The 25,383-nt window shown below is 36.9% G+C and overlaps 4 protein-coding genes and 1 non-coding gene across 7 annotated transcripts; 4 read left to right on the forward strand and 1 right to left on the reverse strand.

Moving 5' to 3' along the window:
* The first annotated feature begins 584 nt into the window (after positions 1–584).
* Positions 585–2,004, forward strand: LOC119069839 (serine--tRNA synthetase-like protein Slimp). The gene has a single exon (XM_037174007.1). It carries the CDS (start codon positions 663–665, stop codon positions 1,971–1,973), a length of 1,311 nt encoding a protein of 436 aa, XP_037029902.1. The 5' UTR covers positions 585–662; the 3' UTR covers positions 1,974–2,004.
* On the reverse strand, positions 2,003–3,169 carry LOC119069840. The gene is made up of 2 exons (XM_037174008.1): positions 3,050–3,169; positions 2,003–2,993 (listed from the first exon to the last, which is right to left on the reverse strand). The coding sequence occupies exon 2, from the start codon at positions 2,986–2,988 to the stop codon at positions 2,104–2,106; it is 885 nt and encodes a 294-aa protein (XP_037029903.1). The 5' UTR covers positions 2,989–2,993; positions 3,050–3,169; the 3' UTR covers positions 2,003–2,103.
* Positions 3,170–3,193: 24 nt separating this feature from the next.
* LOC119069838 (60S ribosomal export protein NMD3) lies at positions 3,194–5,110 on the forward strand. Its single transcript, XM_037174005.1, has 4 exons — positions 3,194–3,369; positions 3,449–4,272; positions 4,333–4,780; positions 4,854–5,110. Exons 1-4 carry the CDS (start codon positions 3,299–3,301, stop codon positions 5,065–5,067), a joined length of 1,557 nt encoding a protein of 518 aa, XP_037029900.1. The 5' UTR covers positions 3,194–3,298; the 3' UTR covers positions 5,068–5,110.
* Positions 5,111–7,748: 2,638 nt separating this feature from the next.
* LOC119069841 (zinc finger protein 800) lies at positions 7,749–24,945 on the forward strand. Of its 3 annotated transcripts, none has more exons than XM_037174010.1 (5): positions 7,749–8,039; positions 21,566–21,823; positions 21,882–22,461; positions 22,529–22,676; positions 22,747–24,945. In XM_037174010.1, the coding sequence occupies exons 2-5, from the start codon at positions 21,662–21,664 to the stop codon at positions 24,770–24,772; spliced, it is 2,916 nt and encodes a 971-aa protein (XP_037029905.1). In that variant the 5' UTR covers positions 7,749–8,039; positions 21,566–21,661; the 3' UTR covers positions 24,773–24,945. The 3 variants fall into 3 exon arrangements, with proteins under 3 accessions (XP_037029905.1, XP_037029904.1, XP_037029906.1); XM_037174009.1 differs by lacking the exon at positions 7,749–8,039 and adding an exon at positions 13,082–13,808; XM_037174011.1 differs by lacking the exon at positions 7,749–8,039 and adding an exon at positions 14,645–14,943.
* Trnas-gcu lies at positions 21,260–21,342 on the forward strand. The gene has a single exon. It is a non-coding gene; the product is annotated as a tRNA-Ser (tRNA).
* Positions 24,946–25,383: the final 438 nt, after the last annotated feature.

Genomic DNA, 25,383 nt, shown 5'->3' on the forward strand with positions numbered 1-25,383 from the left:
TCTAATGTCCCATAAGTTCATCCACGTCGAAGCCGATGTCGATAAACGCACGAAAACATGACTTTTCATTTTCGTCTGGAGTTATGTAAAGTATTTTATGGCCTTTGTCATGCGAAAGTTGACCATTACAAGACCCTGCAAAAATGATCCATTGAACATTCGCTCGGATATGCAGACTCTACACTTGTCCAAAAGACAATATAGCCTAAGCTTGTTTCTCAAGAAGCACACTTGTGAGTTTTTGCATATCACAAAGTTGTTACCTCTAGTAATGAATTACTTGCGCAATATCCAATGTCATCACAGTGGCTCGTTATTCCTTTTCATTTTTTGCAATTTTTGACGACCTAAAAATCAGTCTCACTACAAAAGCATAAAGTGACTATAATCGAGAGGCGACACGCTGGTGCTGCGTCTGCACCCATGGACACCAGCAGACATGTTCACTAATGTCAGTGTCACCATGTGATCCCTCGATGTAAAACCCTATAAGGAGTCCTCGTGAACGTCGTGAACTGAACATATTTCAAAATTCGTGCCAATAAACACAAAACTTCTCCAAAATTATGCAACTGTCACAGATCGCCCAGCTGTTGCAGCTGTCACAACAAAAGGGTTAGATTGCATCAGAGATTCGACCTTACTCCCGGTAAAGTGGAATTATGTTATTAAGAATACCACTGATTTATCACTTAGTCCGCCGTAACGTATCCGCATTGTATGGCGATAGAACAAAAGGAAACTACCCCATCCTGCGACCGTACTTCGATTTCAACACAAAGCTTCACGACAAACAGAAATTGGAACAGAACATTACGCGACGAAAGCTGAACATTGACTTGAATAAAATCAACAAGCTTTGGTCAACGTACGCAGCACTGTCCAAAAAACAATATGATCTGGAACGGAGGCCAAAGGAGATAGTTGACTCTATGAAGAATGTCGATCCAAAGGCAAAAGGAAGTGACGATTTGACTAGGAAATACGAGATTGAACTAGCGATGGTCAAATCGGACTTGAAAGCATTGAAAGAGAGCGCTCATGCTGTGGAGGATCTATTCATACACACATTTCTGGACCTGCCGAATGACATCAACGAACGAACACCGCTCGATGTGAATAGAGTCCACTTCAGTCACTCCGATCAACAAACCATCACCGAAGATGACACGGAAAACCATTTGAACAAAGTCAATTACTTGGAATATCATGATCCGCACTGTTATTTCCTCAAAGGTGATGCCGCCGAATATGACCTAGCGCTGCCATTCTATTGCATGGAAATGTTTGGTTCGCACGGTTTCATACCGTTCTCGAATCCAGATTTCATCCGAAGCGTTCTGGCCGAAGGTGCTGGCGTCGATAAGAGCGACTTAATGACTATTGTGGACGAAGATCTCGATAATAAATTAAATCTAATGCACATAGCTGGCGGTGGTTCAATGCTCAGTTTTTTGGGTTTCGTCACCCGATTGATGGTGTACAAAAACCTCCTGCCACTGAAGTTTGTGTCGAGCGGTAAAGTGTTTTCGAATCGAGACACCAGTTCGTCGGAGGATTATGGATTGTATTCGGCATGCCAAACGACAAATGTTCAACTATTTTGCATGACCACCAACGGATCGGAAGCGTTGAATCAATTCGATGAAATAGTTGGGCAAATGATTGAATTTTACAAACGTTTGGACAGAATGTTTCGCGTTGTGTATGTGACTGGCGATCAATTGGATCAAGCGGAAGATTCCCGAGCCGTATTCGAGATTTTTTCACATCAACGGAAATGTTTCATTCCGGTTGGTCATTTAAGTAGCTACGGTGATTATGTCAGCAAAAGGCTTCTGATCGCCTTCAAGGACGGTAATGCGAAGGAGATGCAATTTCCTCATTTGATTTCGGGAAGCCTTATCAATGTAACGAAGTATTTAGCAATTCTGTTGGAAGACAAAGGTGCACTTAAAACACCAAAGATGTGAGAAGATTTTTGAAATAGAAAAAATTTAAAAAATCTTTAGTTTTTCATTTCCTTCAACTGGCTAGTGTAACAACATTAAAAACTGAGACGAATGGTAAAATAAAATGTTTAATAATCACCACCAGCGAATTTCACATATCACACAGCATCACCTCGGTATCACGTTCATAAATGTCCATTGAATCAGTTTTTGCTTCTTCAACGTTACCACTCGTACTGCTCGCTTCCTTAATCGTTTCGTTCGTCGCCTGATTTCGACGTTTCGGTATCGCTGCCAAAACGGATACGTTATCAGAGGACTGGTTACCGGACGTCGACGCAACAATAGAACTTCTTTCTCGAAAATGTGATTGACTGGAATAATCCAGGTCGCTGTCACTTCCGTCACTCTCAAAATCGTCATCCACAGCGATTGTTGAGCGATTCCTGATCGTCTTCTCCAATTCGGCAATTTTGTCCTTTTTCGCGTTCAGAAGTGCGGCGAATTTTGTCATCAGAACATTTTCCATTCGCACTTTTTCGTCGACGCACTTTTCCAACGCCGATTTCATACAGTCATACGTTTCATTCAGTTGACTAATTTCCAGGCGCAATGCGTCGATTTGAATTTGTTTTTCTTCATTCGATTTGATTGAATTCAGCAGAATTTGCTCAACTGCATCGGTTTGCTCCACCAAATCCACTTCACCGTAAGTTATTCGAAGTCCGGCGTCGGTAACTTTACAAAATTTAAACGACTCACTGGTCAAATGGTAAGTGAAAGTCGGAAGACCGTTCGGAGTGCATAAGGCAAGTTTGACGTCAACCAGGAATTCGCTGGCATCCGTTTCCAATGCGTCTGCCGTAGCACTTAATTTCGATTTTAGCAACGTTCCTCTGTAGCCCTGTTTACCGTTGGTGGAATACACGCTCATTACGATTGACTCGTCGGTCCACAACGTTTGGATGACTATTGTACCGCTCGGAATGTAGGAATCATTGTAATTGGGTAATGAATTCACCACGCAATTGTTCATGTTCGCTGCGATCAGATTTCATTTGTTTAATTCAAGTTTTGTGTTGTTATCACGGTCTCACCTGTTCGGCAAATTAATGAAAATGTTTCTCAAAACGATATCCTTCCGCAGTTGTAAACACAAGACTGTCAATCTTTGTTTGTTTATCAACTGTGTGAGCAGAGCAGTGTGAGCTGACGCACTCTAATGCTGATGATGACAGTTAATGACAGTCGCAATGACATAAGGATTTTCTACAAATGTGTGGATAAACATCGTGGTCGATTCAAGAAATAAATTCTGTTTTCGCTATTTGATAACATCCATAACGATGGAGTACGTCAATTTGAACGAGTATTCAGTCAAACAGGAGTCCGGCACAGATGGTTCGAAGGCTAACGTGTAAGTGAATTACGCCATTATAATACCACGAACCAACGTTATAACCTCACTAATCAACCAATCGTACATCCTCGCTCAGATTATGTTGCGAATGTGGAATTCTCATCGAACCGAATCCTGCGAACATGTGCGTCGGCTGCTTGCGTACACATGTCGACATCACCGAAGATGTGCCCAAACAAGCAACCCTGTACTTTTGCCGCAATTGCGAACGGTACCTACATCCGCCTAGCGAATGGGTCCACTGTGCTCTGGAGTCCAGAGAATTGCTGTCGATTTGTCTGAAGAAGTTGAAGGGATTGAAAGATTTGAAATTGATCGATGCTGGATTCATTTGGACGGAGCCGCATTCGAGGCGACTGAAAGTGAAATTAACCGTACACAAGGAAGTGTTCGGCGGGACGATGTTGCAACAAGTGTTTGTCGTCGAATTTGCAGTAAACAATCAAATGTGCGACGATTGTCATCGAACGGAAGCGAAGGATTATTGGTCGTGTTTGGTGCAGGTACGACAACGGGCCGAGAACAAGAAGACATTCTACTATTTGGAACAGTTGATCTTGAAGCATAAAGCACACGAGTCGACATTAGGCATTAAACCGGAATCGGGCGGATTGGACTTCTACTACGCTAATGAAAATCATGCGAGAAAGATGGTCGATTTCCTGCAAACAATGTTACCAGTGAGGTGCACCGAATCGAAGCGTTTGATTTCGCATGACATCCATAGCAACACATACAATTGCAAATTCACATATTCCATCGACATTGCTCCATTGTCCAAGGACAGTTTGGTTTGTTTGAATAAAAAGTTAGCTCACCAGTTGGGTAGCATATCGCAAGTGTGTCTGGTGGCTAGAGTCGCAAATACAATCCACTTGATTGATCCGAAAAGTGCACAACGTAAGTAGACTATATGCTCATTGCAAAAACGATGTTTCTCATCGGGCCATAATATTCTAGTTGCTGAAATATCGGCGAATGTCTTCTATCGTCAGCCATTCGACGCGATATGTAATCCAAAGCATCTAACCGAATACATTGTGATGGATGTCGAAGTGGTGCGTAACCGAGATTTGCATTGTTTCCCCGGTCAAGGTAAGATATCGCAAAAACACGTCGTCTCCGATATTTGGGTGGTGAAAGCATCTGAGCTTGGAATCAATGACAACACCATTCACACCAAAACCCACCTGGGACACATCCTGAAACCCGGCGATTCGGTGTTGGGCTACAATTTGCTCGATGCAAACATCAACGATGCTAATTTCGACAAATTGGATAAAGATAAGGTGCCCGACGTTGTTCTCGTGAAGAAATTCTACGGTGATGCGCTCGGCCGACGGAATATGAGAAATTGGAAATTGAAACATTTGTCGGAAGAGGCCACCAATTTGGATAAAACTCACAGGTAAGTTCACTCCTGCGGCCCGTGACCGATTTTCTGTTTGCATTGAAATTAATTAATTTTGTCATCCATCCAGGGACTACAATCAGTTCTTGGAAGATTTGGAAGAAGATCCACAACTGCGGCAAAACGTCAACATTTTCCGTGATGCTAATAAACAAATTCCGGTCGACACAAATGATATGGATGATCCGTCGGTGCCGAAAATTACGCTCGAAGAAATGTTGGATGATTTGAATTTGGAAGATGTGGAAATGGGTGGTGAGGATGATGGTGATGAAAACATGTAAACCGATTTATTGATGGACCAATAAAGAAACAGTTCCAAGAGAATTCAGAAAATGATGAAAATAGGAAAATTGATTGATTGGTGGGTTGTCATCAAGAAATTTATTCGAATGAAGAGTTTATTCACGTAAAGGTAAGTCAGTAAAGTCTTGTCGAAAGGGAAGCTGAATTTACTTCTTGCCATTTTTCCTCCTTCCGATTTTCAATTATTCTAACAGGCAGGTCTTTTGACTTTTATTTGGAAATTCCCTCTGAAGTTGAAGTTTATTTAGAATTTTTAAATCCTTGAGAGATCTTTAAGGCAGGGCCTATTTTGTAGAATTGAAATTCTAAAAAATTCTACAAATTTCTAAAAATTCTGAATTTTTATACAAATTTCTTAAAAATTCTTTTTTAGAATTTTATAGAATTTTTCAGAAAATTTTAGACATTCCAGAAATTTGTATAATTTTTTAGAATTCAAATTCTAGAAAATAGGCCCTGCCTTGAAGATCTCTCCGCTCACTCTGTAAACTGAAAATCTGATGAGGTGTGTCCGATTTACAGACGAAGACCGAAATTGTACGACGGGGATTTAGTAGCTTTTTTAACTCTATGTACACTGAAAACGAAAAGAACTCAATGCTAACTGATTCGCTTCAGAATCAGTCTTCCAGTTGTTGTCCAGAACATCAGACTTTTTAAGAATCATTCTCTATCGATTGGGGTCTATATCCCTAGAAATATTCTTCCAAATACAATTTTAGTACAATAGCCACAATTAATCCGACGAATGCGTCAATTTAAAGATTTAAAAATATGTTCTCATGTCCATTTTAAATGACTGCAAATCTTCAGAAATATTCTTTGGGGTCGATTCACATTAGTCTAGCGCATGAACAATGTGATACCCATGGTCATACGACAAAGACATCTTTAAAAAAATCGAATTTTACGATATGGATGAAAGAAAAGCTGTGGCAAATGACCAACACTTTTGCAACATCAATAATTTCATAAAGGCACTGCATATCAATGAATATCCGAGAATGTTTCTAAGATTGGACATTGAAGATCTAGATAATGAGAGAAGCAGAAAAACTGGAAAAAGTTTTTATTTTGTGAAAAATGGGTTGCTTTCATTCATTCGAAATTTTTACAGCTCATCTCAAACTGCATAAAAGAGAAGAGTGTAGAGGAAAGCTTTTACCGTTGTTTCCGTTCATTTTCAGCATTATCGTTAGGAACTATGCAAGAACCACTATTAATTACCATCTGATCTTGAAGTCTTTGTATCAGTGTAAGGAATATGGGGTACTCAGTACTCAGAACTCACTTCCAGTAAACACCAGATCTGATGATCTCACTCTTACAACCTGTTGTGAACATACTGTTTTGCGGGCAATTCGACCAATTGGTGCAAAACAACTCATATGTGAATTGTATTGATCCACGGCGAGTTCGGAAGGGTTAATTTTACCTATTTATTCCGAGTGCTGGAATCGAATTCGATACAAAAGCCTTTCAGAACAAGTTAGGAACAACAATTTTCCAAAACGACGTTGGAAATACGCGACAACGTCGCGATATTGCGACACTAGTTAGGAAAAGTACTTTTCCTAACTAACTTGGAAATGTCGTGACTTCGTTGAGTATTTTCAATTTCAACGTCGTTTTTAGGAAAAACGTTGTTCCTCACTTATGCTAAAAGGCTTAGAGAATTTGATACCAGAACTCGATTCCGACTCGTGTTGAAAATCTTTCATTCGCTAAGAAAGTCTTTTAGCACGCGTTAGGAAGGTTAGGAAGATTATGCTGAAAACGTTAAAAAGCGTCCTTGAAAAGTACGGTTTTCGATGCATGTGAGCATGTGTCATTGAAAATACTTTACGCTACCAGTGAAATCCTTAAGGGTAATAGGAACTACACAATTTCTTTTTACACCATTTCTTCGTATTGTAAGTCAATTCACGCCGTAAGTGCGGTCGAAATTCAAAATGGAAAGTGCAGAGGTTGTTTGGGTTGTTTCAAAGGAAGCGTTGAAATGTATTTTTCGGTTCACTTTTTCATCGAATCATTCTCTTAAAATTCAAATTTTAGGCACACTTACGGCGTGAATTTCCTTTAAATCGACTTTTCTGGACGCAACTTCTACAAAATAACCTAAAAGTCGTAAAAGCACACCAACCGTTTCAAAAGAAATCTTTTTTTTCCTCATTTCGATGTTTTCTAAATTTTCTTGATAATGAAAAGGTGAGCTGGGGAAGAAGCTAAACCGGCTACATTTGTGAGCCAATATAGACCATGCGGTAATATTCGGTAATATTCGGTCGAGTCGGTGGTGAAGAAATGTAAACTGTTAGACCATCTACATCTGTTGGGATTTCGATTTCGATTATTTCGATCAGTAAATGTAGTGGCAATGTAAAATCCCTCAACATAATTCGACAATGATACAAACTCATTGTACCGATAAAACATTTTTACTTTTCATAAACAAAGACCTTCTGCCTCCATCCACACACATCGATAGAAAAGAAAAAGGTTATAATCGTTCTTGTTCCGTACACAAATATAGCAGTGTAAAATCAATGTACATATGCACAAGTAGTAGAAAAACGATATGTATCTTTTGCCCCATAACCATGCTTGATACTCTCTCAATACACAACATTGTATATTCACAAGTTGATATATGTGCTTTTTAGTCACACCGCTCAGAAAAGACAGTGTATTCAAAGTAAGCATAACAGTTCCAATTAAAGATTATAAAAGACGAACAAATTTTCATCAATTTTTATTTTTAAAAGAATTTTATTGCTAAAATTGAGTAAATTAAAATCGATTTTTCCGAATTGCCAACTATATAAATCGTCGAAAACAAATATATTAATAATAAACCGACAGCAGAGAGCGACAGTGTATTATAGTGTATAGACAGTTTAAACCAGTCAGTCAATCTCGTCCCCGATAAAAGAAGTCTTGTTCTCGAATGGTGAGTGTCGATATAATATGATAAGGAAACGATTAAAATTTTTTTATGTTACAATGAATCAGAGATACCAAACTGCACTGTGTACACCTAACTAACACCTCACTGCAGGGAACATATTGTCTGTGCTTCAACCTATTTTTAGTTTTAGTGGGCAAAACAACGAAAAAAAAAATAATTAAATATTTAAGGTCATGCACAATACACACGTCAGTTACGATAATAATGTTGAATCCACATTAGCACAAAATTGCGGAATGGTTGAATTTAAAAAGAAAACATTTTTGACGAACGACAATATCCTTCTGGTTTGTTGTATCAATTTAAAATCTGAATGGCGATGGTGTACATTGTCAACAGAACTTTCAATATTAATTTCGATATCTTTTGCTAGAGCCTCTCTATATAACAGCGATTTAACAACGAAAATTATTACAATGAAACGAGTGGATTTATTAATGCCGTATGCGATAAGTGAGAATGATGAAATCTTATAAAATTCACACATTTCTTTGATTATATTCGTGTGTATTGTAAAATCAGTTTTCAATATACGTTAAAGACTGTGGCAACTAACGAAACAATTTCATCGCAAGCATACATGCATTCTATAGTTGGTGATTCGAAGATTATTCATGCGGAAGTATAGTGTAATGATGAATTTGGGATTATTTAAGGGCACTTAAATCCAGATTAAGCCCACCACTACGCTTACGTATCTGGTTTCAGTTATCGCTTAAAATTTCAGCTGAATGATATTCCGCCATGTTAAAAATGTTGACTAAGTAGTTTTACATGTAGCATCCCATGGAAATGATTCATTCTGATGACATTTGTAGTAATTTTATTTTCCGCAGGATCTAACGAGGGAAGTACAGTTGAACTTAGAACGTTTTTATTTTGACGAGAGTGCAGTCAAAAGTCCCATGCAAGAACTATTATTAGTCAAAATAACAATGTTTAAATGGTGACTTAATCTAATATTTATCTGTGATCTTCAATCATATATCTTCTTTCCAATTTTTTTTGAAGAACCGTAAACAAAAGATCTGATGAGCCACATGGTATGAGAATGACAAAATTTGGCACTGTAGCCTAATGTAAAAGTTAGGGTTTTTACGTCATAAATCACGTAGGAAGATTCGGATATCATGTAGTTGTTTTACCAGCTAGTCCACTCATGACTCATCCGAACACAATACTTATAGGTGTTTGTAATAAGGGTACAAAGTCACACGCATGTGAATGTTGATGTTAAACCAGTGTAAAAACAGACGCAGTGTGATTTTCTTGGTGACGTAAGTTGGTAAAACAGCTGACGACAACCTCAATTTGATTGACATTTACTGAATTAGGGCTTTAGCCAAAGGGAATTATGACATTAAGATTCAAAATCCTATGCTATGGTCCTTCCAATAGATTAAGAGTGGCTCGTTGGGTATGTATGAGCGTTTTTAATTTAGGTGGAAGCACGGGGTTTCGGTGTGATTTAAAATTGAGTTTCTCTATGTTGACATTGCAACGTCAAATATATGTCCAAGATCTTTCATTTCGACTAGGTGCAGGCTTTTTTCACCAAGCAGTCTGCGTAGCCTTCCAATTTAAATATCTTCAATTTGTCAACAACATGCTAAAAACAAAAATCAAAAGCTCGATCAAAACGTACTTGAAACCGGTGGCGATTCACTTGCCAACTGACAATACATGAACCAATTCAAGGCAGTTCTCCAGCAACAGATCATCTTCAAGAAACGGTACCTTCAGACGTAACCTCACTTAAGCTTCGTTTGATGTTTGGTTCATTCATTCATTTGTATGAGTTTTTTACGTGGATGTCGTTTCTTAACGGCCTTGAAGATGATCTACTGCACACGGATTGTCAACAACACTTGGTGGCCAAAAATTACCCGACGTATCTTGCAAATTTCATTTGTATTCATGATTTTTGGCATTCAAATGTTGTTGACAATCCGTGTGCCGTTGCTATTGTATCCCTTGGATCTAAAAATCCTGAAACGATGATGTCCTCGTTTATGCATATGTAAATAAAAATCGTGTGAATTAAGATTAGCTCGCTTAGAATGCGTTTATTATGTACACGCACGGAATTTCGAAAACCAACACATTTTCAGTTTCTATGTTTTACTTGAGTTATCGATTTCTCCATATAAAAATGCATGGAAAACTCACAAAAAGACATAAGGTTTTGAAAGAACACCTTGCAAAAAGCCAGTAAATCACAAAAAAGAAAATGTGTCGGTTTTCAAAATTGCGTGTCTGTAGGTGGAAGCACGGGTTTTTAGATGGTAAAATGTATGAATGCATGTTGGCCAACTTCTAAAAATTAAAACCCTTTCCTAACCGGTGGTGACTCGCTTGACGAACGAATATTATGAGAACAAATTCCTTACTCTATTATGGCACTAGTTTTGCTCCGGCCACAACAACATACTCATTGCGCTTTTGTTAAGACGAGACTGTGAAAATCGGGAAAGTGGTTTAAGTCAATACCCTCTCTTAGCAGCCAAATTGTCTTGTCTAAGTGTGTCTGGTTATCAAGAATAGGGCAAAAGTCATTTTAGCAACAGCAGCTAGATCGTGTATTTCGACTTTCACCTGCACCATTTGTCATTTCTTCACCTTAAGAATTGATTCCTCGTCTAATGAATGAAAAAAAAATTCTTTCGGTTATTACTTCCAGACCACCAGTCCGTTATAGCCCATTTTCATTACGCATTACCTGAGGAATTTAAATCTTCGTGAAACGAAATAAAGTTTCTGAAAATCTGTTACTCAAGTTGTTGTGTTTACATCAGGGAAACCTTTTTTCGGATATTTTTGCCGATAACAAGGCCGATACCGAACTTTTCCAATTTTGACCTGAATGACCTGAAGAATGTAATTCTTCGTCGTAAAAATAAGTTTTGGAAAATCGGTTGAGGTTTCGAGTTATCGTGTTAAGAATAGTATACAAAAAAGTGTTGTCACGGTGGGGCTGAACCACTTTATTTTGCGAAGGTCGTGAACATGGGATATTTTCATTGAAAATGATAGAGGGGTATGCTACGAGTAATTTGCAAGCGAAATTAAAATCCTTTAGCAGGGATAGCATATAAAATTTCCAAGTATTAACTCTCTCATGGGACACATGGGAGGATACAGAAACAGATATAATGGAGCTTTAAGAAGTGAATGAAAGAAGCTCCTAAAACTCATTTGAGACCCAATTCACAACCATTTAGCCAAACTAAATTCAATTTGAGACGATTTCAGAAATATTTACACAAAAATTGTGTAAACAATTGTGAAACATTCGGTAAAGACTTGTGAAACTTTGTCTAATATTAGTCCCTGATATCAATCATAGTGATTCGCACGTAATATTTTCGGAAATTTCATTTCTAAAATTTCACAAAACTTCTTTAACACGTAAGGGATAATGCTCGAGCAAGCACTTTAGGCACGCCGGAAAGTGCTAAGAGGTCGAGGAATACCTCCAAATAAATTTCTAAAAATCAAAAGTCAAATTTTTGATTTTTAGAAATTTATTTCGAGGTATTCCTCGACTTCCTTAGCACTTTCTGGTGTGCCTAAAGTTGACAAGTCACAATAAGCGGCAACATGTTAAATCTCATTGGGTCGGGCTATAACGTCCTTACTAGTCAAAATACAATTTTGGAACCACGGGCGTAATGCACTATTTATTGATTCCTTAAAATAGGCCTTGCGTTACGTACCAATTTTCTGTTCAACAATCAGTGACTTTCAGTGAAGGGTAAGGCGTATTTTCTTCTTCTTTTTTTAAATTAATCTTTAGCAAGCTTCCAAGTTCTCATAAGCTTGCAATGGAAAATCATTAAAAAACCAAACTCCAAAAGCTGACAAAATCAAAAACTTCAATGTCAGCGTTTCTTTACATACAAAATCTAAAAATCCTGTTCAAACATCCCTGATGATGCTACTACTGCTGGATATATCAATCAATGTTTGTATGTTAACTTGTTTAAACACATTTGTGTGCCGAAGAGTGTAACTCCGGTATAATGTATATGCCACAGGTCCGCATAAAAGTTAAACTGCGCAAAAAGGGACATAAACACACATTTTATGAATCAATTCGAGATGAATTACATTTTCCATATATACTCCACACTCCACCCTCAATAAATCATTTAACTAGCCTCCTCACTCCGTCTCACACGAAACACAGTTTTTCTTGTGTTCCGTTATCCTTTCTGGAATTTTTTTCAGTCATTTGTGATGAGCGCATCCATTCTACAGTAGTGTGTTCCCATATTACAAGACTGTTTTTTTTTGTAATTTATTTGTCGGACTCATTAAATGACAATTAGCACACAATGAGCATAATATACCGAACTGAGACCACTGTACATTTTCACAATAATGTTAACGCAATTCAATTGGTAGGTGAAACCTAACACAATTTTTACAGTTTTGTGTTTGAAGTTAAATAGATAATCGGTTTTGAAGAGTGTGAAAGACACCATTATATTTATAACATCATACGACATGGATATAATATTGTCGCCGTACTCTACCTGTTTGTCATTTAATTGATTAACTTGAAGTGCGGAAACGATATTTATGTTCTATAGTCTCATTTTATAAGTTCTGACATGCTAACAAGTTGGGATTTTTTTTTGAAACCAAAAACAAGTTGTCGTAGTATAGTACACCCAACCGAGGCACTAAAATTCAGTTCTTGCATTGTATTGATGTTTTACGAACAGAAAACAATTAAAATAAATCGAACGAAAATATTCCAATGAAATTGGTAAGAAAAAAGCCGTAGAAGAATTACACACGATTCAGGTAACATGATGGAATCATAGCACACGCATCATTGGACGAATATAAATATTCGTAGTAGTGTGCTTCGGGTATATACATATATAACGCTCCGTCTTACAAACACATGTAAACTGCTAATTTTTCGACATATACCGTATTTCGTGCTCTAAAATTTCATTTTTTTTTCTTTTTCTCCTACATAATATCTCTTTTGCCTTTGTAGCCGACACTCCGCTGCCTCTGTGTGTAAATATACTTCTTCTCAATAGTGTACTAACTCACATTTTGTAAGGTTTGGATAAAATGAAATAAACAAAAATATTATGTGAACAGTGTATCCGCAGAGAAATTCGTCAAATTTTTTTTTCGATTTGTGTTGTAATCCTTGGGTGAATCTGACACTCTTGGTTTCTTACTGGATACGAAATGATTACGGTTCGTTTTCTGACGGTCTTTAAGTGTCCCGTATTCCAAGTACATATTGATGGTCGGGTAGAAAGTTGAACAGTTCAGTGATAATTCCTTCGGTGGTGCAAATCGAACGCAGTTGGTAGTGAATATTAAACCGCACCTGACATTATCTGTGTATTACATTTTTCCCCGTCAACATGTTTTATGTGTATATGATTCTATGCGAATGATGTGAAAATAAGACGGTACCAGAGTGCTCGTTTCATTTAATTTTTTTTTATCAAATTAGTTTTTCGATCACAAAAACTTATGTAATGTATAGTATGCGGTGTGTAATTGTACTTTATCGGTGAAATCATTTAATACTTTTTGTGAAAAACGAAAATGATTTAAAATTTACTGCCACAAAGAGAGGGAGAGTGAGCGACAGAGAGAGAAGGGAAAAAAAGCTGAATGAGAGTTTCATCAAATTAAAATATTCACTTTGACAGTCAATTAAAAAAAGACTTTCTGAAAACCGTTTTTCTACTTCATATCAAGCCGAATCGGGTAAGTTTCACAGTTTTTGGTTCCTGTAATTGTCGAGAAGAAAAGAATTGTGTAAGCTCACATTGTGTCATAATACGAATCAAAACTTAAAAACAATCGATAAACTGCCGTATTATAAGAAAACCTTTACTTGGATTTTACTATTCAATTAGTTCTCCCGTTGAAATCTAAACTTACGACATTATTGGAATCTCTTACTCATACAATCGTTTATTTTATCATTAGTCAATTTGTTAATAAGTGGGTTGTCAGACCAGAGCAGAGCAAACGGAAAACGTTAAAATCACACTCAACTGAAATGTCCATATTTTCAGTTTTCTATTTAGTGTAAAATATGATTGAAAACTATCGGACAATGTATTGGGACTGTCGTAATAATAATGTCAACCGAAAATAGTCTATATCTCAGTGTTCCACAGTAAAGCGAATCACGTTAAAATCAAAGATCTCATTTCGAATGAATTACAAATATTTCGGATGATTTATTATTACTCAGCACCTTGCAATAAATATAGAGTATAACGATTTTTACATAACAATAAAGAAGAAAAAAAAAAAAAGAATCCAATTCGTTAAGCTAATTAAATCATAGTAGCCACACAATCTTGTCCGGGATAATTGAAAGTGGATTTTTTTTCGAACATTCTTGATTAATAAGTGAAATAGAAAACGGATTTGTTTTTAACAATGTTCCACTCGTCTCATCCATTTTTGATTTCTTTTTCTTTCGTTTTTGAAACAAGTTAACTAATAACTCTATTGCATACAAGTTCAGCACTTCGCTAAAACTTACAGTTTCACATCAAAACTCCATATCATTATTTCCTACTTTGTCTATTGAAATGCATGACTTGAGTGATAACGAATTTGCATTTGTCGTAAATTTGTGTTTCTAGTTCGACAAGAAAAACAAAACGAAAAAAAAGTTAAATAAAATGTGTAATTGATTATAACAGTCCGTACATACTATACGTTCTTGTACAGTCAACAATTTAAAAAATATTTTGCGGAAAGAAAAAGTTAAACTTAAAATTTTACAACAACACAAGAATTTCATGAACATACGAAAACACGTTGTTATTTTGTAAGTGGCCCCAATATGTACCTGACCACCACAATTGGGAAGTCACTTTCGGTGAGTTTGTTTTATAGAGACAAAAAAAATAATTTCAATATTTTCGTGTGCAGCTGGGGCATACCAGTCGGGGTATATTACGTCTGTCAAATTGAGGTGAATGAAATGACTCCTCAAACAAAACAAAAAAAAAGTTTCCATTCATTGATGAAAATACGTTAGTTGTGTGTTTAATTATTTACGTCAAGGTGTGCAGATGAGAAATTATAAACAGATCGTCGCATAACAATTTGACCGCTAAGAACATTATCCTAAAAATTCAATTTTTGATCTAATAATCCCCATAAGTTACCACACACAACGTACATATACCATACCATACATTCTTATAATTCATCTAATTAGTGTATCAACACTTGGAGGTTGAGAATTGCTATCTTTTAATTTTTCCATTGTAAAGGAACACATTTTAGTTATATTTTTCAAGTACACTGTGTATTTAGCCATCACACAACTACATGTTCATTCAAAAAGCATAGTGAGAGCACGACAAAATGCCATATTCATACACGCTTGTCCATATTATACGTACATCAGTAAGATATAGAAGCCCTCGCTGGTAAGAGTAGTGTGCATATTATACCACATTTAAGTTCGAATTGTCTTTTGCAGAAAATGTCAATACCGATGACTATTTTTCATTTATGGATATATGGCCTTACCGTTCAGTTATGTGTCACATCTCCATTCAATTTGATCCGATTAAGTCGATACAGAGAATCTTAATAAATGTAAAAGTGTTTAAACGTAGATAGCATATCGCTTACAGTGCTAAAATTTTGATGGGAAACGCAATGGATTGAAAGCATACTCATTTAAGCCCATTGTCATTTCGTCAAAGAGAGAAGGACCAAACCATTGTGACTCAACATTACAATTTGTCTCGATTCGAATATAATAAGATTGTTCGATTGTAGTCTAGAAATATATAGTTGGTTCTGTCACAGAACTTCTGAGTCTTCTCTTCATGCAATTAATTGCATAGATAGTCGCGCACATCGTTTGGTTATTGAACAACCGTTCTCAATTGTTTTTCACATTTTACGAATTAATACAACTCGTGTCTATATGGCGTCTGTTTGGCGTTAATTTCACTTTCTGTTTGAATCAACTAATGTAATAGTGCGATAAGAACATTGCTCTGTTGTACACCCTTGTAAACAGAACCAAAATGAAAATGTTTTACTGTCACTAACAACATTATTATCAGTTTTTACAAGGCACATTTCTAATGCTGCATACACACTGTGAGTACAAAAAAAAAACAAATCCTATATGCACGGACACGATAGAACAGAATCAATTTTAATTAACTCAATCGATGGATTGCACAATCAATTTTTTTTTATTGCAACTTTGTTTTGTTTTAGATGTATAGTTTTGATCTTTGCGCAAAACGTTGTACAAAACGTTTTGAAAATTTTGTGACTAATCATCGTAGCTTTAGGAAACATCCTTTTTTGGATTGAGTTTTTGATAGTAAAATTTTTTAATGCATTTTCCCTCCGGAAAATTAACATTACATGTATGTATGCCCCCCTCGGAAATCGTTCATTACCTATGGACACATTTTTTGTCCATTCGGGAAAGTTATTACCTCCCTAGAGGGGTTGCTTTCGTTATGATCCTAATAAATTTTGCTGCAGTCGTAACTTGAATTGAATGCACAATAACGTCAACAAAAGCAACAAAAATCGCATTTCCATATGTAGTATCTTCCAGAACAATTCAACATGTCGCCAAGACAACGGTGACGTTACAGTAGAACATACTGCTGCAGCAGTTACAACTGATGTTTTTGGGATCAATATTTTTGAAGAAGTGTGTGTGTCTGTGGTGTGTGAGCCAATTTCGCCAGAGAGCTAGATTCGTTTGTGTAACGTTTGAATGCAACAACAGATTGTTTGTTTTTTCACTTTTTTTTGTGAGAAGGAAAAGTATTTGCCCAACGCACTTCAAGCAAAAGTGGTACTCTAAATAGGGTACTGAAACTTGACAGTGCTCCATACAAAATTTTACACTGTAAAAGAGTGGGGACAAAATTTCATACAAAATAGTACTCTATTTGGAAGCTGTCACTCTATGATTACTAACGGTAGACCAAAAGTGTTGCATTGTTGCATTTTTGTTGTATTTCAGTACAAAATTTTTTGAAATTGTTGTATTAAAACAACACTTTTCCTAAGGGTTTAGAGCTTTTGCTTGAAGCGCGTTGATTTGCCTTTTTTTTCGTAGTTGTTCCTCGGGGCGAATACATAAATGTAATGTTATTTTCCGGAGGGGCATGCATTAAAACTATATACATTGGGTGCTGCTTGGTAGTATATTTCATAAGGGATCAATTTGTGAACTCGCGAACTCACGCGTGTGTTTTAAGCACCTCTTTGGTAATTTTGACTTCGGCTCGGATATGCAAACTCTACCCTGGTCAAAATAACAGTTTTCAAACCTTGGTGCTTAAACACACAGTTGTGAGTTCCGCTCTTATCACAAATTGATCCCTTATATAATAAACTACCTCCACTACAGTAACATACTATTAATACACGCGCAAATATTTTGAGAAATTTAGTTCTTACCAAGTACTCAACCTAGTTCAATTTGAAAAGCAAACGGCAAGGTCTGTGAAGGTCTATGTAAAGCATCATGTTGAGTGTACATTTTACTTTGACATTCATCGAACTGTACTTATATAAAATAGTAGCAGTAACGTGAGTTTGTCCTCATTTCCATTTTATTGTCATCAGGTAATAACAGACTGAAATAACTCGTGCCTTCGAGTAATGATTATGGATGATTCATATATCTCGAACATTCGGTAATCGTCACAATTTCTATCTGTATTGACTCGTAACTTCCGAGACTTGACAATAAATGCACCATTTGTTCCATTGTCAAGTAATCGGCAAGCCTAGATGTTCCCCTTAAATGGCAGTAATGTATATTACTTTACGAGCGATTTAATAGTACATTACTTACCAATGGGGTAAATGAAGGAAATGGTACTTCTTGTGTGAAATTTACCGATAGATGCGTAGAGGAGGTCGGTAAAGACACAAGCCCCATTGTTAAGTAATGCAATATTATTTTCACTTCTCTAGCGGAGTTACTGTGAAAAACACAGAGCTCCTAAAGATCTAGTACAAAAATGATAAGTCTATTGCAGTGGGAACTCTTGGCGGTTGTAAAAGAAATTATTGTTCTGCAGAGACGTATTGACACACTTTACAGTATGTATCTTACCATATTTAGTTCCACGTACTTAATCGAGTCAGACTAGAAAATTTTCTTAATTGTTGCTAGAATTGTGTTTCAAAGGACCTGATTTTCCTCAGTTCCACATCACTATTTCATACCGCAAGACAAAATGCAAATGAAGAGTTTATTCAAATAGTTGAATATGCAAGTGCTCGCGTAACAATCGAACTTTGTTGAGAACTATACACCACATATTGCACTAGTATCTCACATGAGCAGTTCACATTGCTGCGAAAATTTTATGTATCAAAATTTGTAAATTGTAGAGTATATGCAACAACTCCTGGAAACGATTGCTTATTGAACCAATTGAGAATTGCTGGTGCAATTGGTTACACAACCAGTTTGTTCGCGCAGTAATTTTTGTTGTAAAAAATGATCATATTGAAGTTCTTACATTTATATCATTTGTTTCTATATATCATTATCGAATGTAATGTGTTATCGTTAGACTATGTGACACTATGTGACACCTTATTCAAATTTAAATTTCTGATGAATGTGGATTTGTTAGTTTTGCAGCTAGTCTGTGATATTAACTAATGAATGAACGACTTAATGAAATATATAAATTCTTTCTACGACTGAATATTCACAATCCAGGCCCTTTGATGCTTGTACAAGAGTACCTGTATCTCCTTCTTTTTTTAATTCCGTTTCGAGTAGCTACCGGAATGGATAAGTTCGACGGGAAACTTTACATGAACTATGTGGTTTATTTGGTAAAGTAAAACTTCGACGAACAATTTTAATACTATTTCTAGAGTACTAAATCGTACGAGGAAATATTATAATGAACAAACGCATTTCTCAGATATTATAAATATAAACTTCAATTACCATACAAGTCAGACTTGAGACTACACTTCGTTAATTTTAAAACGGAAAGAAGATTTTCGTTTTAAAATATGTGTAAAGCAAAACGTATCTACTAGTCATCTCAATACTCATATATAATTTGCGCGAACTTTAATTTTTCTTCGTTATTGCCTCATTTCTGGGATCCTGGGTGTAGAACGATTTACAATAACAGGTCCATTGTTGTAGACTGGGTAAATTTCACTGGAGTGCAGAATTTGCATTAGCTGACCTTTCGCCAGTTGGCTAAATTATTACTGCTATAAACAATAGCATGAACATCAGCTGGTAAATTATGCACTTCAGTGAAATGTACTCGCATTTATTTCCAGTTCAGAGATGTTATTGCACAAATAATTCAAATGCTAAATCCATGGACTATTTTTCCTTGATTTTCCCAAATTTCCTCATATATTCGAAAACGTTTTTCCAAAACATTTCAAAATAAAATCTGGAAAAATTATGGAAAATACCGAAAATGTTAAGAATGGGAAAATGTTTTCCGAAAAATAGTCCCTGAGTAAATCCTTTGTAGCTAAAAGGTTTGGTTCTCTTTAACGAATATAAAATTTAAAAGAGAATTTATAATGTTCAATTTATTGAAACTAAAACCAACATTCAAAAGAGACAAATCGTTGGTTAAGACTGTTATTATGGAAGAACTATTTAGGCAATGGAACTGGGAAATTCCTTTCTTCGATTACAAGGATTACCTGGAATTTGAACGCCAGCATCAAATTGAACATTTACATTCCGTTCAGGGCCAAACCGTTCGAAATGGTGGAAAAATTTGGTTTTTGGACGTTCGCAGTTTTTGGAAATTTTTGGCAATTTTTTGGAAATTTTGTGAAAAATTTCCAATTTTTTTTGTTCAAAAATAGGCTCTGATTCCATTTAAAATCGACGGCAATATTACCGTTCTATGAGAATTTGCGGAAGAAAATAGTGTCTCAAATTTACTGTACATAAGGTAGTCTGTGAGCATCTGTCAATGTATCCAGTGGATAGATGAAAGATTTTTTTAAAACTTTTAGCATCGGCTTCCGGTAGTGATTCCCTTTAAATTTTTAAACTCTCTGTCTGAAATGGCAGTAATAATGAATTTTGTCGTTTTGGATTTTGTTTATTATTCGATTACGAAAACGCTTTGATGCAAATTACCTACAATGACGAAAGTTTCTAAAAACTACGCATCGTAGATGAAATAATGGAAACAAAATATTTGCATAATTCACAAAAATAAATCCGCAAACCGTTCAGAAAACATTGTGTTAGAAATTTCGTATGGTAACGAATGCCACATCGAAAAATTGTCTGTATAAGCAAAGGAGAGAATTACATCAACAATACTGCTTGAAGGTCTTTTCCCCTACTTCCGATGTTTGTCTTCAATGACTGCATAAAGTTCTGCCTGACGCCCTTAATTTCATTGCTACTGGCAAATGATTCTGTAACAGAGAATGATTTTAATACTTGCAAATAAATCATACAAAATTCTATTCCAATAGAACAACATAATATAACCGACCCTGAACCCCAACTGAGATAATGTAATGAAACGGACGACATTGATTTTTTTTCTTGAATTTTATTTCGGTCTATTGGTGTGTATACTGATCTGAAGAATGGTAAAATTAGCATCAGCAATTCTAAATGGATCTCAGTCAATCGAAAATAAAATAATCTTCGAGTTACTTCATTCATGACCACCAAAATATCTATTTCTTGAGTGTATGAGTCACCTTTAAAACAAAATATTTAAAGAAAAAAAAAATAAACAACAGAAACATATCGTCGCATCGTTGAGTACATTTCTTTTCCTTGTTGCGGGAAAAAGTAACTCTTCTCTTATTGATGTAGCATAATATATGTGGAAGACTGATTTATATTTAACGAAAATTGATTAGTTTGAATCAATTTTGTTCGTGTTGTGATAATATGGAATCGTTCGACCAAATTGAATTGAACGCTGTTTTGCTACATATGTTAGGATCGATATATTTCGGATGGGCATGGCTGTCGTAACAGCTGCTGCGTTACAGCCCAGCATAGTTTCAGTGGCAGGGTGGAATTATTGTTGCACTGATATTATTGTCTGTACAGGGAAAAAATCAATTGTCTTGAATTGTGTAATTCATTGTTGTTAATCAGTCACTATATCTCCGTTCTACACTACGGTGTTGTTCAGCTCAGGGACAAGGGCGAAGTGGCCGAGTGGACTAAGGCGTTGGACTGCTAATCCAATGTGCTCTGCACGCGTGGGTTCGAATCCCATCTTCGTCGCATTTTTTTTTAATTCCAATTGACCCGTGTGATTTGTCCACATATAATGCGACTGTTCCATTGGATTATTGGTTAAATGATTAAGTTTTCCGCATAAAACCACTATCCAAAAAGTGAGACAGATTTCAATGAAATATTGTTGAACGATGTTGTTCTGTTTTCATTACTTTTGCTCAAAAAAAATCTTTTTTCTAATTTTCATCTTTTTCCTTTCCATTTTCAGATAAAGATCTACAAATGCGATTGATGGGCAATCCCGCAGATGTATGCCGATTCATACAGTGAAGTTAATTTCCATTCCAAAATCGAAAAATAAAATATGAAAATCAGAGGTGGCCCCAGCGATGCAACACTGTCTAACGCTTGTCTGGAAAATAAGAAAAATGGCATTCGTGACCTCAGTATTTTACAGAAGCCGATTCAAACGTCCATAACGGGATTCAAGGAAGTCGTTAAGGCTTACAAGGACGGAACGGAGGAGGTATGTCACCAACGAAATAATTTGGTCTTAGGTTTCACAATTGAATTTTCGATTTCAGATAAAATTGCTTCTATCCAACGAATGTGATATAATTTACGAATGCAAAGCGTGCCGTAACATTTTTCGAAGCTTAGCTAATTTCATCAGTCACAAACGTACCTATTGCACAACCAATTTCAACTCTTCACAACATTTCCATTTCCGTCAAAATGACCAAGACATTGCAACCATCATTGAGCATTCGGACGCACAATCGAATAGCAAAGAGACCAAGGAACATGTGCGTGACCTGGGCAGCATAATCGATCGGTTAATGCGACGCGAACAGACCAGTCAGGTGATAACGTTGAGTGATTTGTACGACCAAGCGAGTCAGAATTTGACACAAGATGAAGTGATTAAGAAGAAGCAAATTCTTCAGTTAGACAAAATGGTGAATAGTGATGTGGCTGTGTATCAAACGTTGAAAAAGGAAGACGGTGATAGCATTAAGAAGGAGGTGAATGAAATTCACGATATGTTCGAGAATGTTCAAACGGTTCTAGGACCGGACGGCAAAGTATCTGGTGGAGGTGGCAATACTGCTGGTCAAAGTATAGCCTTGAAAACGGAGTCAATGCGATTTTCCTGTAAAATTTGTGAGTTTCCCTTGATGGTACTTTGCGAACGTGATTCATCAATTCGCCCTACTTTTTGCTATTTCAGGTTCTCGTAAGTTTATAACCGAGAAAATGTTAAAGCTTCACATCAAAGCTAAGCACATACCATCTACAAACGTTTATCCATGCAATGCGTGTCCGCGAACATTCCTACTGCCAGCAGGATTGATCAGACATCTAAACAATGACCATAAGTAAGCAGCGGTCTTCCTCCTCTGTTTTAACTCCGACTAATCTCGATTCAATTTACTCTTTCTTCCACAGGAAACCAATGCGTCGCATTCGTCTAATGCGTGAAGCCATTTTTAAACGCCGCACCAGAAAGGACGAAGTTCAGTCAAAGGGTCCCAATCGTGAATTGTCGCGCTTGCAAAACGGCAACCGTGAACCGACTGCAAGGTCATGGCAATCCGACAACATTGAGAAAATTAAAGTGTCGTCGATATGCATATTCTGTGCGAAATCTTTCGAACGTCGGGCAGCCCTGATAACACATACCAAAAATTGTGCACAACGCGGGAAACATTCGATTAGCAACGGTCACGCGAACAACGAGGACGAGGATGACGATAATGTCGACAAATCGGTTCAGAGCTTTATGGCAATGCTGAAGAGGGAGAAGGAAATCCAGGCCAACGTTCAGAAATGCATCGATGAAGAGGAAGATCAATTGATTGAGGAAAACAGTTCACATGGCAACGATTCATCTGCAGGGCTTGGTTTGGATGTGAATAAAAATGATTCGGAAGAGGTGACGGTAGTTAAAAATAAACGCAAGCGTCACATTGTACAGAAGGTAGACCAGCCCACAGCTGACGATATTATTGGCAACTCAACATGGCACATGGATGACAGTGATCACGTAAATGGCAGTGTCGTCGAAAATGATGCTGCAAGTGCAAAGCCATCGGAGAAAAAGAAGAAGAAGAAAATGATTTTGGAAAAAACGACCGACTGTACGATGTGTCCCAAAAAATTCACCAACATCAGCAACTTGCGCAGACACGTAGCCATGTTGCACTATCGACAGAAAACGTTTGGCTGTAAATTGTGTGACTACAAAGCATTTCGAAAGATTGACATCATAAACCATCTGGGCGTGTGCCACCACATTGGTGGAGAGCCCGATGTGTGTTCGGAGCTGGTGGTGAACATTCAAATCGATAGCAATAAATTCAACGATGAGAAAATCAAGGCAGTTGCTCCTGCCTTAAATAAAATCGAACAGGAATTATTAAGCCAAAGCAATGAAACCGACAGAATCGATACAGTGGACACTCTGAACGGCTCCGATAGCGTCGTTCATCCGATCATTTGTAATGAAACAATTTCGTCAGGCAGCAACAGCAACAGCCCAGATAAATCGACCAATGCCAGCGATTCGAAAGAAAATTCGTCGAGCGAAAAACTGAAAAAACGCGGACGACGCCTCAAAGTCAAACAATCAAATGCAACGGAAGGTCGGACAATTTCTCAAAACTCGTCCAGCGAATCGTTGCCCGACTGTCAGCCCTCACAAATGAATCGACCCGTTCGCAATCGCGTCAAAATAATGAACAAAGACTTCGTCTATGATCTCTCCAATTTACTTCGCAAAGAAGCTGTGGTATACAAAGAACAATTGATTCCGATTGTCATCAAAAATCCCAAACGCAAATTGTCACAAACGGCCGAACTATCTTCGTCCAGCCGAGAGAAAGATGAACCGGTCGAATTATTACCGAAGAAATTGTCACCGGTTGACTGTATCGCTGGCTCGGCCAATACAATGGCACAACAGGCCATCGACAGTTTTCGAGCTTGTTCGAGTAAACCTCCAGAACTGCCATCTGAACGACCAATCGTACCTGCTAAAATAATTCAAATGCGTCGATCCACGAATGGCATACACAATTGGAACGCTGTACATAGTGAAGACGGAAGCAATCGACAGTCGTCTAGTGACAAGCTATTCGAAGCATTAGCAAATAAGAATCGCTTGTTCGAGGCAAGCACTGTGATTGGCAATGGAACGGACATGGTTCCCGAACAAGCTGCCATCTCGCCGACGGATGAAACCGTACCGCCGCTGGCCATTTCATCGTGTTTGTCAGATAAAAGTAGTGACCAGATGTTTTGCTCCAATGAATTGGTGTGCCAGCAGTTAGTCGTTAATAATCTAACCGATCCAAATAATGCATTTCTAGTCTCAACACAAACCGAATCGCTGCCTACCAACGGTAATAGCAAACGAATCACATTGCTGCAACGATTGATGGAAATCAATCAGTCAAAGAAGAAGGGGAACTGAAAAGGGTTCCGCGAAGTTTTGTCACACCATTTTGCCATTTCTCCCCGATTTTGCGGGATATTTAAATAATTTTTTTTTTTTAGAAAGAAACTTAAGAAAATTACTTTTCGTTAATTCAAAAATTGTTAATTTAAAATGGATGATTATTTAGTGAAATATAATTCACAAATTCATTTCCAAGTTATATCCAATTCATCAATTAGATTTGAATATAAAACAAAACTATTAATATTAACGTGCCGTGTTAGCCGTCTGTTTATTTCCGTGCCAAGGATCTAATTTCGTCTATTTATGGGGTAAGTGTAAGCAGTTCTAATTTATAGTCGACAAAAAACCGAAAACCGAAACAGGCAATAAAAGTCACTATGAAACAAATCGAAAGAAAAATGCAATCCGCGACAAGAAAGAAAAGTTATCCCAAAGTCCGAGAAATCAGTTTTAAATTCGATAGAGATACTTGTTCCACAATTTTAATCAAGAATCATTTGAAGCATTCCTAGCGAATTTAGTGGTTTTCTGATGGTCAATGTCTGCGTTATTTCGATGTGCGCCAGCATGATTACAAAAGTTCTCTCTATTTTAGAGATCATTTTTCTTGGAGGACCAGTAGT

This window comes from Bradysia coprophila, assembly GCF_014529535.1.
Source record: "Bradysia coprophila strain Holo2 chromosome X unlocalized genomic scaffold, BU_Bcop_v1 contig_39, whole genome shotgun sequence".
In the NCBI taxonomy this organism is placed as follows: Eukaryota; Metazoa; Arthropoda; class Insecta; order Diptera; family Sciaridae; genus Bradysia; species Bradysia coprophila.

Bases quoted from the DNA above. Each gene is read 5' to 3' on its own strand.
- LOC119069839 (XM_037174007.1), top strand. From the start codon at position 663: ATGTTATTAAGAATACCACTGATTTATCACTTAGTCCGCCGTAACGTA.
- LOC119069838 (XM_037174005.1), top strand. From the start codon at position 3,299: ATGGAGTACGTCAATTTGAACGAGTATTCAGTCAAACAGGAGTCCGGC. The intron at 3,370-3,448 runs GTAAGTGAATTA...ATCCTCGCTCAG, and splicing joins GATGGTTCGAAGGCTAACGT to ATTATGTTGCGAATGTGGAA. The intron at 4,273-4,332 runs GTAAGTAGACTA...ATAATATTCTAG, and splicing joins TGATCCGAAAAGTGCACAAC to TTGCTGAAATATCGGCGAAT.
- LOC119069841 (XM_037174010.1), top strand. From the start codon at position 21,662: ATGAAAATCAGAGGTGGCCCCAGCGATGCAACACTGTCTAACGCTTGT. The intron at 21,824-21,881 runs GTATGTCACCAA...TTTCGATTTCAG, and splicing joins ACAAGGACGGAACGGAGGAG to ATAAAATTGCTTCTATCCAA. The intron at 22,677-22,746 runs GTAAGCAGCGGT...TTTCTTCCACAG, and splicing joins CATCTAAACAATGACCATAA to GAAACCAATGCGTCGCATTC.
- LOC119069840 (XM_037174008.1), bottom strand. From the start codon at position 2,988: ATGAACAATTGCGTGGTGAATTCATTACCCAATTACAATGATTCCTAC.